General features: G+C 41.8%; 1 protein-coding gene across 1 annotated transcript in view; it reads left to right on the top strand.

Annotated features, from left to right (window-relative positions):
- The window catches only part of ZNF704 (zinc finger protein 704), an 88,983-nt gene that overhangs the window by 61,891 nt on the left and 14,881 nt on the right, over positions 1 to 12,211 (top strand). Inside the window, exons 3-5 of the mRNA XM_075085299.1 lie at positions 3,450 to 3,553; positions 7,575 to 7,807; positions 11,183 to 11,283. Coding sequence (XP_074941400.1) covers positions 3,450 to 3,553; positions 7,575 to 7,807; positions 11,183 to 11,283 — 438 coding nt within the window. The remainder of the gene's footprint in view (positions 1 to 3,449; positions 3,554 to 7,574; positions 7,808 to 11,182; positions 11,284 to 12,211) is intronic.

Here is a 12,211-nt window from a genome sequence, read left to right as displayed (position 1 = left end):
AATAAAGAATAGACTAAAGACTTCAAAACCAGAATAGAATACATATTTCTAAGGATTTTTTGGCAGAAAGTTTAAAAAAAAAAAAGTTCCAACCATGGATGATGGTGTGGGTAATAGAAGAAAATACAGAGGTGTGGTATAGGTGTGCCCAGATGGGAATAACGCTTAGTAGGGAGTGTGAAGGTGACAGTGGCCGGAAGAGGACCTGTGCACCTTTCCCAAAGGGAGGTCAGGAAGGTATCCCCTTGCCAGAAAGTTGCTAGTAGGGAGGAATTGCACCAAGAGCTTAAACTATGAATTCAGTCCTATAAGGAAACATGGGTCCTAGGGGTAGTCAGCTGCTCGCTGAGGAAATAGGAGAGTAGGAGGTTGGATGTTGTGTTGGATTGGGACACTTGCATAGCCTTGGGCTCATCTTGGACCCTCTCTTGCTCATCTTTTGGAGCTTAAACCCAGCCTTTCCTCGCAGAGATCTCTGACTGAGTGAGATGTGGTGGTTTCTTAACACTGTTAAATGACTATCAAAAAAGCAGTAAATTCATCAGCAAAATCAAGGTAAGGATTGAGCGAAAGTGAAGGTAACAACTAAGTTTCATTTGAGTTTGGCTATTAAAGGACAATTTTAAATACCTGGCTGGCTAGGTTAGGGTGTTGCAGGGATCAAGTGAAACCATTCTTCCTGCTGAGGAAGCAGGGAGACATGAAGCTGAGAGACATGCGGTGGTGGTAAAAGATCTGTCCCTAAGGTCCTCTGACTTCTGCTGCTTGTTTCTCAGGTGGTTCATTGTAATTCAGTTGTTGGCATGCGTTTGGATTTACAAAGACTTGGAAATAAAGGATGCAAAACTGCTTAGTCTCAAATACAGATTGGGCTGACACAAATATATCCATCCAGAAGTTGGGGGACAGCATTTGGAGACTGAGATGTGGGATTAGAGGAAAGAAGAAATCTTCAGGGCTGATGTAGCAGATGATCTTACAACCGATTTAGATGCCATTACACCTAATAACAGTATAAGCAACATCAAAGATTATAACTTCAGTCTCTAGAAAATCAGCTTAGCAAAGGTGGAATAAATGGTTTGTGAACAATTGATGTGCAAGTTATTCTCCCCTCTGAGTGCTAATGCTGTTGAACAGCTGTGTTCATGTTCAACTTCCCAGTGGAGGAAGCTGGAAAAGACTGGGTCAGTCTTAAGGCATCATCTCACATGTGATGCTGACTAAATGCAGATGGCTTAAGTGGTTCCTGTCTTCAGTTTTATGCTTTGCCGCTCTCAAAGGCTGCTGTTGCTGCAGTGGTGCTGGCTGATACGTGAAATATGTGTGTTTACATTTATGAGCCAAACTGTAAAAATGGGTTTGGGAGCAGAGTCATATAAGCCAACACTTGTAGCTGCTAAAATTCTTGTGGCTGGGAAGTACAAGTGGAGCATTCCTTGTTCGCTGGATGCAGCTGAGGAGCAGTAAGTAGTAAAAATGACTGTGATTCAAAACAGGCAAGGAAAAACTTCAAACCTCTGTTTATTTGGGCTTTCCATATTGAAAACCTGTTAAATTGGTGGAAAAAAGCATTCCAGTAATTGCAAGAGCATGGTTTAGCATGGCTAGAAATGGCAAGGGGAGCTAATGACTATTCCTGTCCTGTGAAAACTTTCATCTTAGGCACAGATGCCAATGCTGACAATTTTGGGGCTTTATTTACAAAATTATTTGGAGCAAAGGTCAATTTTTCAGAGCAGCCATCTGAGTCATTGCAGAAGGAAAAAAAAAACATCAATGCAGAAGAGCTAGCAGAAGTTAAAATTATAGGCTATTTGGAGGAACTTTGGGATTAGTTCTGGGTCTAGACTCTGACGTCTTGACACCAACTTGGCAAATGCATGCAACAACTGCTGTAGTGTGATTTTGCAATTCTGCAGAGGCCTGGACAGGAGCGCGTTAGTCCTGTTGCCACACACACAGAAGAGCTTTGTTGGAAGGCTGATTGCAAGCACTAGGGAACCGCTTCTCCAGCATATCAGGAACCTGCGGTTGTTTTGTCCTCATATGTTGCAGAAGTGCAAATATTAGTGGTTCATCCACAGCTGGATAAAGAAGTAGGGGTGGTCAGTGTAGTGTCGCAGGAATTGACTACATAGCAGCTGAATGCTTCTCAGAGAGTGGATTTTCATATTGGGATATCAGGTAATTGGAAAATCATCTGATGGGTTTGGTCTCCAGAAAATGTAGCATCTCCACGTCATCCCTGAGGAAAGGTCTTCTGGACCTAGAAGAATCTGGCATTCTGAGTGAAATACTCCTCTGCTGGTGAGAGGACCTGATGGGGGATGGATTCAGGTATTAGCTGATCACAGCACTGATATGTTGCCAGACAGTCATGAGAGCTAAGCTGTTGTGTGGCATGGGAGAGTGTTCCTCGGCATCTGCGTGAGTCCTTGCATCAGCCGGAAAGCAGCTGTGAACTGTTTCGTGGACAAGTTTGAGGTTTGCTCACTAAAATAGCAACAGGCTTTGACTGTAGCGCAGTTTCCAGTTAATGAACCTTTAACTTGATGGGTGACATGGGATTCTAGGAAGGGCACTACAAGCAGCTTGGTGATTGGGTGATTTTTGGGGGGAAAAAATGTGTCCTTTTCTAAGAAGTAATTTAATTTTATTTCTAGTAAATGTGAAGATGGTCTTGGATTATCAATTGTATGTTTGAGAGCAAATGTTTGAGAAGCTCTCTGCTTTGGTTCCACTGTCTCACAAGGGTGGAAAGCCAAAGCCTGCTAAACCTAGTGGGTTTAGTAGTTTTGTTTTGGTATGTTCACTCCTCAGAAATTGTACATTGCACTGCTAACCCATCAGGAAAAGTCACTTTTGGGAAGAAAAAAGAGTGATAGTATGTACATTTTTATAGCCAATAAAAATTCCACATTGTCTGAAAAAAATATTGCTCTTTGAGCAGTAGGTCACTGAAACGTGGTTTCTGGAGGCATCTGTTGTCTCCAAATCCTCTCCTCCCTGCCCTGGAAAGCTGGCTGCCCTCCTCTCCCTTATTACCCCTTCCCCATGCCCTCTCCTCTTCCTCTCTCCTGATTTTTTTTTTTCCCCCCTCCAGAACTCATTGGTGTTAACAGCATGAAACCAAGCAAGGACTTAGGGCCAGTTCCCAGCGAGGCTGAGCTAAGGCAGCGACAGGTCTCTTTCCACTGCGCTGTCCTGCTGGCTCCAGCACCCGTCACGCCTGCAGAAAACTCTTTTTTGGAAAAAGCTTAAAGTAGCCCCTTGGTATGCTCAGGTTGCCAGAAGACAAAAACATTGAGAACTGCTTGGTGGCTTGCTTCAGTTACTGGCTGAGGGTTTAGCCTGTTATTTAAAAAAAAAAAAACAAACCACTAAAAAAAAAAAAAAATCTAAGTATTTACTGATGTGTTTCCTGCCTCCCATTCACTGTGTTTCAGAAAATCTTCAGAAGAACTGGACATGGATAAAGTAACAGCAGCCATGGTACTCACCAGTTTATCCACCAGCCCTTTGGTCCGCAGCCCTCCTGTCCGACCCAACGGTAAGCCTGAAGGCAGGGCCTGCGGGGAATGGGGTGCCAGGGCTGTGTATGTGGGGGCTTGTTTCCAGGAGTTGTGTCCGTGGTGGAGGACAGAGGATGAGTGGCTGTCTTCTGGTGGTGGCCCACGCATGCTGGGGATCATACTGAGTGAGCTTTGCTCTGACATAGTCGAGGGTTTTGGTGCGGTGTTGGCAGAAATGAGAAGAAACCTTTTCCATAACCATAGAGTGGCTTCAGTTTATGACACAGGAGATGCCCCATTTCATAAAAGGGAGATGCGGAAGGTCTCCTGACCTCACTGAGATGCTGATTTTCCAAACAGCTTATTTGCATTTGCACATATGCAGTAAACATGACAGCAGTTGTTCTTGTCCCCACCCCATGGAAATCAGATCAGGCTTTACTCAACACTGCAATGAGGCAAAGCGCTTCCAGATCCCAGCCGTTGGCTGAGAGGCCGTGGACTTAGCAGTCTGCGTGGGGACGGGTCTGTTTCTGTGATGCAGGATTAGGCCCTCAATTCCTGTGCCCTTTGTAACTCTCTGAGTGTCTACCATCAAATCCATAATCCCTTAAAAGACAACTCCATTCGTGGTATAGCAGAAGACACACAAATAAAAAGAAATCTAAAAAGTTAGTGGTAATAATGAGAATGCTAATGAAATACAATTAATCTATGCGAGCTTGACTGGAGTTAAAATAAATTTTTAAAAGTGTTATATTTTAAGGAATAATTTAAATTAGGACATCCACGTTAGGATGTCTCAGCATTGTTTGTATGACTGGCTTTTCTTACTCAGAACTGTTAAAGTGATACCAAAAGCCCTTCTACTGTAAAAAATTGGAGTACTTTGAGGAGTACTAACTGGTTGCAAATTAATAGGGAAATAGTCTTTGCAGTTCTTCATGGAAGCAGGGGCAATCCGCTGAATGATGTTGTACTTAAAAGGAATTTGTAGCATGAGGGAATGTCCCAGCTTTCAAGATTTTTTGAACAAACAGTGTGGGTTTTTTCATTTCTTTCCAGAAAACTTAAATTTTATCCATTTAGCTGGAAGTCTAGCGATGGACACCCAAGGCTTCTGCCTGTGTGCTTTCCACGCACTTACCAAATGTTAAAACCAGAAGTATTTATGGAGTATCACTGCTCTGAGGAGCCCTGGGAAACCTCTGGTGTTGACATCCCCAGGGACTGTCCCACCTCAGGGCTGGAGGTTGCAAGCCCCCAGGGAAGGCCAATGGAAGGGAAAAAACATGCCTGCTCTCCAGCTGCTCCAGCTCACAGCTGAAACCACAGATGAAGGTGGGTCTGTGCTGATGTGCCAGGCAGGGATTTGGAGTGGCTGAGGCACGTGTGTGTCCCACGTTGCATCCCTGGGCACGGGGAGCTGCTCTCGTGTGGGGCAAGGCAGTATCTGCCACCTTAAACAGTTTGAGCAGATGACAGTCCTCAGGACTGGCAGTGCACACTAGCTAGCAGCTGTCGGTTGGAAAGATCTTCCAAACAAGCCCTTTTGAATTGCTAATAGGTAAACGGTAGCTGTTAACTGCCTTTGATATTTCTTCATGCAGCCTGAGTGCTCTTTGATATTTGTTCACATAGCTTGTCTGCTTGTTTCCTGAAGTCTGGGAAGACAAGCCTGAAGAAGTAATTCATGTGGTTTCAGTAGTCACAGATGAGATTTTGAAGCTGTTGTTGGGCACCTTCTCCCTGAATATCTTAGTTTTGCCTGAGTGAAGACTTACTAAAGACTTCAGTAAAAGTATGAAGATTTGATAATTTAAAGCTCAGTTGGTGTCACAAGGCTAGGCTCTGATCTTAGTAATGTACTAATGATTAATTCTTTCTACATCCTTTTCCGAAAAGGGGCAGTAAGTAGCAGTGTAATTAAAGGAACATTTGTTTAAACAAATGGAATTTTGCCTAGAAGTAAAAAAAAAAATGACATTAGCGTTAATATTAAAGTCTGATCTGGGCTGGAATTACTGGGGATGATCACCCATGTAAACTGGATCAGAGTTTGGCCCTTGTTTCCCTGCAGCTGAGTAATATTTGGTCTGGTTCTTTTTCACGCAACTCCAGCAATGTGAAAAGAGCCCCAAAATAAGAGTAAGTTGCATTTATTTATATTTTTAACTTCTTTACATCGACAGATTTGTTAGTATTAATGAGAGCCAGTGTTTGTTTTTTCCCTGTTGTCAGCCTTGTTCAGTCTTTTCCATACTACTTTAAAAATGTTCTTGATTTCCATCTTTCTCAGCAAGGTGAGGAGACATAAATGTGTCAGAAAGTAGTAGCTGAAAGAGTGCCATTTCCTTTGTTTATCTGAAGAAATGAAAATTTTCAGCTACGCTAAGGTCACAAGTTGATACCAGACGTACTACTTAGCTTTGGCACGAGACTCAACTACAAATACTTAAACAAAAAACACCTCCATTACAGTCACATGAAGGCTGTAATCATGAACCAAAACATGACATTTCCATACGTTAACTTATTAGCTACCAGAAATGTATCTGTTCTTTTCCAATGAGGAATCTTGGCATGGAAGGGTGGAGGGTTGATCCCATTTATGTGCTGTGGCCCTTATCGGTGAGTGCAGGGACTTGGCTGCTGCCTATACAAGGGGGTATTTTTATGCATGTGCTTACATGATGGAGCACTGCATTCTGTTTTGTGAGCAGCTGATGTTAATGATTAAGGGCTTTGCCCAAAACCAAGTAATTTAGGAGAAAAAAAAGATTCCTTGGTTTTGGGTTAAGCTTTTGGTAGCAGGTGGTAAACATTGTTTTCTTGCTGATGTCATTAGTTAAATTTATCTGTAAGAAATTGAGAAGGAATGAAGGAGTGACTTCTGCAGAACTCTTCAAGGCAGGCACTGGCTTGAAAAGACTCATGTCTCATGCTTAAATAATGTTCCACCAACAGATAAGATTTATTTGCTTGCCAGCTCCAAAGTTGGGTATTGCACGGTGTAATTGGGAGAAACTGCTCCTAATTCATCCCTGCCTCTGTGCCCAAGCCCTGTGAGAACCTGACACTTTGGGCAGAGCCGACCGGGGCTGCACTGCTGGACGCCCTTGGGTCATACTTTTGCTGAGCAGATGGCCTACATACTCCTCTCCTGCCAAAAGCCCTGTAGGGATTGGGAAGAGTGACATGCCAATGTCTAACGCCTGAGAACCTCAGCACGTGAAGCATGGCTCAAGCCGTGGCTCAGACTGCAAAAGCAGTGCTGTTACTCCCACCTGCTATGTTGTAGAGTAACCTGTTAGCCTGAGTGTCTGCTTACCACCTAGCGTCAGGGAACTGCTGCAGTGAGGAGGGGGTTCCTCCGGTGACTAAGTGTGGCAGTGATCCAGCATCTGTGTGTCCCACTTCGGAAAACAGATGTCTAACGATACACGTGTATGAAGGAAAAGGGATATCCTTCCATGGATACATACCACCTCAATTAGAGATTCAGATTAGGTGGGGTTGTGTACACTGGGAGGTTATTAGAAGACAGGGTGTAATTATGATTTTCTTTAGTGTTTTAGTACTGGGATGATGATCATGTTTTTGCAGATCTAGTTAGTGTCCTGGGGCTCAGAGTGTATGTCCCCTTCTCAGGGGATCTCCTGTTGGCCGTGTGGTGGCTTAGAGCTTGCTCTGATGCCCCACCACAGTCGTGTTCCTGGTGAAAGCTGAGGATGTATTTGAATGTTTTCCCTTAATCATGCACACAATATCTGACTTTTTATTGCAGTTTATGCTCCAGAACAGGTTATTTTCCTAAACCCAGTACTTCTTTTTCGAGAAATACTTTGTTTTTAAAAAACACCTGAATAATTAAGTGTGGAATATGTAATTTGTGTGAGTGGGATAGATGTGGTTGTCCTCTCTACATCCAACGCTTTTGCTTTCCTTTATTGCATGTACAGTAATTACCAACATGACATCTAAGCCTAGGCATCTAAAGAGCTGCCTAGCCCTAACTCATGATATTGTTGTAATGATGGCTGTTGTTGTTCTTGACAGAATCCCTAAACGGGTCTTGGAAAGAAGGAGGATTTGTGCCTTCTAGTACCAGCAGCAGTGGATACTGGAGCTGGAATGCTCCCAGTGACCAGTCCAACCCATCCACCCCATCTCCACCTCTGTCAGCTGATAGCTTCAAAGCTTTTCGGACACCTTCCCAGCCAGATGATGGTATTGATGAAGCTGAAACAAGCAACCTTCTCTTTGATGAACCCATTCCTAGGAAGAGAAAGGTTAGCCTCACATTAAATTCCATACCCATGGGCAGATAGGGTGTTGGTAGACTTATTTTGCTGTGAGAAAGGAACAGGTCACCCTAACAGCTCTGTATGTGTATCCCTCCTTGGCATCCAGTTAAAGTAGGTACTTAGCCTAGTCGCTATGTCTCGTTCAACCTGGTTACCTACTACACACACATCCTGCCATCAGCACCACATATTTTCTGGCAGATGGTGAGGTTCTACAGAGCCTCCTGCTCAGGAAACACTAGAGTGATTTCCAGAAGGTGTTGCCTCTGGCCATTCAAGGGATTTCTATCCTACTTTGGCAAATTCTTTGTATGCAGGATGCAACAGGCAGCCTTTACATGTCATCACAAAAACTGGATGTGGCCTTAATACTTCTTGTTCCCTGAAAGTGCTGTTTGTCTGACAGCATGTCAGATACCTTAATACTGTGAAGCTTTCTCTGCGCAAACATATGGAGTGAAAAGAGGAGAGATCAAACCTGATGGCTTTTGATACAGTATTAGCAGTGGCCAAATTTATCCTTGGTAGGAGTGCAAAAGCCAACTAAATAAAACACAGTGTTAAAAAATAAGTCCAAAACTAGCCCCAAAAAAGCACCGTTATGCTAGCAAGCAAGCTCCTCTTGAAGAAAAAGAAAACAAAGAGATGGCACTAGTCCAAGTTCCCTTCCCTCCCAGCGCAACAGGACAGATTTTACATAGCAAGATGAAAAAGGGCTTTTTGTAAGAAGAAAAAAACCAGAATTTATTCTCCATAGTGACTTTGTTTCTGGCTCAGTCTGAGACAGTTAATTGCTTCATCACCAGCAGGAGGAAGTTTTAATGGTTGTTTAAACCTGTTCAGATTTATCCTTTTGCTCTAGAAGTTGCTTATTTGCCAACCCACACTGTTCTGCCCTTGTTTGTGGGAGAGGGTGTAAAAATGTTAGTGCTTCTTGCTAAAAAGGGAAAAAAATATTTTGGAGGACACCTTTGTTATAATAAATTAGAAGTTAGAGCTGACTGTTCAACTAAAGACAGAGGTGATTTTGGAGGGTGTGGGACAGGAGGAGTAGGGGTGCAGAAGTGTGCTGGTTTGCCTTTTACTTCTCAGTTAAAGTTCAGCTTATTAGCATGACTCTTACTGCTCAGCTGTGATAAGACAGATGGGTTTGCAGTTGCCATCTTTATTGTTACCTAACTTATCTTTGAATATTTCTATTTATGTACCCACCACAGATCTATTACACTCTCTGTTCTGCTTCACAGGGATTTTGCTCTGTATGGCAAATGTTTAAATGTAGATAAATAATAACGTTACCTGCCAAACTTTGTTTTATAAGTGAACTGTGTTTCCTGCAGGTTTTTTTAATTCTTGTCCAAGCGTGGTGCTTTATCTGAGTACAGCTTCACACCTTTAGAAGCTGAAATAAAAATGTTCAGGTTATATCTTTTTCAGGGCTTAAAAAATCAGGAGGAGTAAACCTGGAAATAGAGTGATTGGTAACCTTACTTTTACTTATTAAAGTTTCTTCCATTTCATGTTTGGAAAATGTCATGTTAGCAACCACTTCCCATTGAGAAAGGTGCTTGCTTAAAAGTTTCCACTAATATAGTTATTCTTCACCAAACCATTTATGTTCCATTATTTTCTTAAATAAAACATTAACCCTGATTAGGTAATTTTTTTGACTAGTCAGAAATAGAAGCAAGGTTTATGCTCTGTGTTTCTAGTGAGTGAAATTTCATTTGGTTATGTTAAAATGCATGGGGTTTTGCAGAGTCCTAGCATTGACAATAAGGCTAAAAATACAGTGGAGCTAGGAGTTTGGTTTTGCCATCATGATGTCATATCGGAATTCCTAAGATGTAAATGATAAGCATGGTCTTCATCTTGTTGTTGCAGTTGTGGGTTTTTGAGCTCATGATAGTATGTAGTATTATATTATAAAAGTAAGAAATTTATCTATTGGAATTTCTAGATAGAGTACATTTAACTTTAGGAAAAAAAGAGTTCTGTATCTATTTGAATGGTAGTTGTACTATCAGATCAAAAATCTGTAGAGGAAATTTATGTGCAATTTATTCCAAAGTAGGTTTTTATACAAACAGTACGATCAGGTACCTCAAATCTTAAAGCCCTTAGCATCTGTACTTTCAAATGGAGATGTCAGACTGCCAAGTAACTATGAGAACACGCTACTACAATTAACTTGTATTTTAAAAAGCCCATCAGCGGACGTTTTTAAAAATTACATTCTGATCATTGTCTTTCTAGCAAATGCTGAAACTTACCATGTACTGGCATGCAGTTCCAAAGGGTCCAAATTGAAGAAAGCACCAAGTCAGCCTTTGTTCGAGACACAGTGAAACATGTACTTAACTCTTAATTTTTTTTTAATCGAGCTTTATATGAACTTACTAATTTAATCTTACATGTAACTAAAATTGTAGGATAATAATACAGTATTTTGAACCTCTTCCTCGTGTTTTCTGTAATAATAGAGAAAATTATTTTTGAGAAGTACAAATTATTTAGATTTTTTTTAATTTAAAATTTATAAAGAAGTTCTGCAACATCTGTGTTACTTGTTACCGCATACTGTGCTTTGAATTAAGACTAGTTGTCTCCAGAATCTTCAAAATATTGAAGATTGGGCTGGTTGTAACCTTGTTGGGTGTGCTCTAAATCAATGATAACTCAGTTTAGGCTAATGAAGTTGTATCAAAGAATATAACAAGAATAGTAAAATGAGATTTTACACATATTCTTTTAAAAATGTTGAACACAGCCATGTTGTGTTCAACACAGAACAAGGTGGCTTCTCATTCTCTTGCCCAAGTAAGGGTCACAGCAGCTTCTGAATGAAATAAAAGAAGGTTTCGCCAGCTCATGGGTGAATGTTGTCGTTACAGAAGCTACAGCTTTCTGGCACAATGTTTTTTCAGTGTTGCAAAATTCACAAGCAGAAATATTCATAAGAGCTTGCTTTAGGGAGATCTTAATTTAAGAAGATGCTGTGCATTAAGTGAGAAGTCCTTATCAGTTGTTCTTTGAAAGGCTCCAAAGAAGCGTAGGAAGTTTTTGTATCGTCTGCCTCCTTTACTGGGGAAGACAGAGACTGGAACTTGCAAATGAAAAAGCCATGCTAAAGAGCGGAGAGAGGTTAAGTTTTGGCACAAGCTGCTCCTGTGGCTTTTCACTGGGATTTTGTTGAGTTCAGCAGAATGACACTGTTGACAAAGACTATTACATCATTACAAATTCAGAGTTGGAGGCTCTGAACCTTCAGAGTGTTTTTCAACTATATATCTGTTTGGAGCGGTTTGCTTTTCTTTCTATCTTCCATGCAACTAATGCTGCTTTACTCATAATTTCCAGAACTCCATGAAGGTGATGTTCAAATGCCTGTGGAAAAACTGTGGGAAGGTACTGAGTACAGCTGCAGGGATTCAGAAACACATACGGACCATTCACCTTGGGTAAGAGAGCAGTCTCTTTAGAAGTCTAAAGGATTTGGTATAGTAGGGGAGCAGTCACACTTGGCCGGGGTGGTGAACTTGCTTGTCCTTGGCTTTTCTGTCTCAGATCCCTAGGTTTCTGAGGAAATTGCGGAGTAGTGCATCAAGGTGAACGGGAACTTATTCCAACAGTGAGGAGCTTTCTTTCCTGACCTTCTGTGAACTCCACCAGAAGGTCAAATACAGCTCCAGGTCACACTGTACTTCCCTAATGGCAGCACAACTCAGTGGCATTTACTTTGTGTGTGCTATCTGCATGTCATGTCCCCGCCAGGCTGACACTCTGTGAAAGACAGCAGGTTTTGGGATGTTGCATTAATACTTTCCAGCTTTGTTTCACATCAGATCAGGTGCCTGTGCTAGCTCTGAGTCAAATTAACTCAACCCCCCCAAAAAACCTAAGAAACCTAAGAAAAATAAACCGAGCTGCCATTCCATTTGTATGTTACTTGGACTAGAAGCAAAAGCAAATTATTCCTGTATGACACAATTTTGTTTCAGAGCCTTAGGTTGCAACTGGAATCGCCTGTGCAATTCGCTGAGTAACCTAGCATTCTCACATACAGTTACAGTGGGGACTTATAGTCCTCACCTGTTGGGTATGTGGAAGTACATCTCTGTTGTGTAAGTCTGTGTTACCCAGAGCTTAAAAATTAAAGTGACCATGAAGTAGTAGTCTGGTGTGGAGCTTAGTCTTGCAAAGGTCATAGTAACTTCTGTTGGGGTTAGGCTCTGAAGAGTGAGGCTATCAGAAATAGAGAAAATCTCTCTCAAAATGCAGTTATGAACGTTGCTTTGTCCTATATATTACGGGCCATCCTTTTCATGGCACAGGATGGAGAAGTAAACAGCAGAACTTCCCTGGAGTTTGGAGTTAGTAACTGCTGGA

Source organism: Phalacrocorax aristotelis, chromosome 2, assembly GCF_949628215.1.
Source record: "Phalacrocorax aristotelis chromosome 2, bGulAri2.1, whole genome shotgun sequence".
Taxonomy (NCBI): domain Eukaryota; kingdom Metazoa; phylum Chordata; class Aves; order Suliformes; family Phalacrocoracidae; genus Phalacrocorax; species Phalacrocorax aristotelis.
This window is presented reverse-complemented; position numbering and strand designations above follow the sequence as displayed.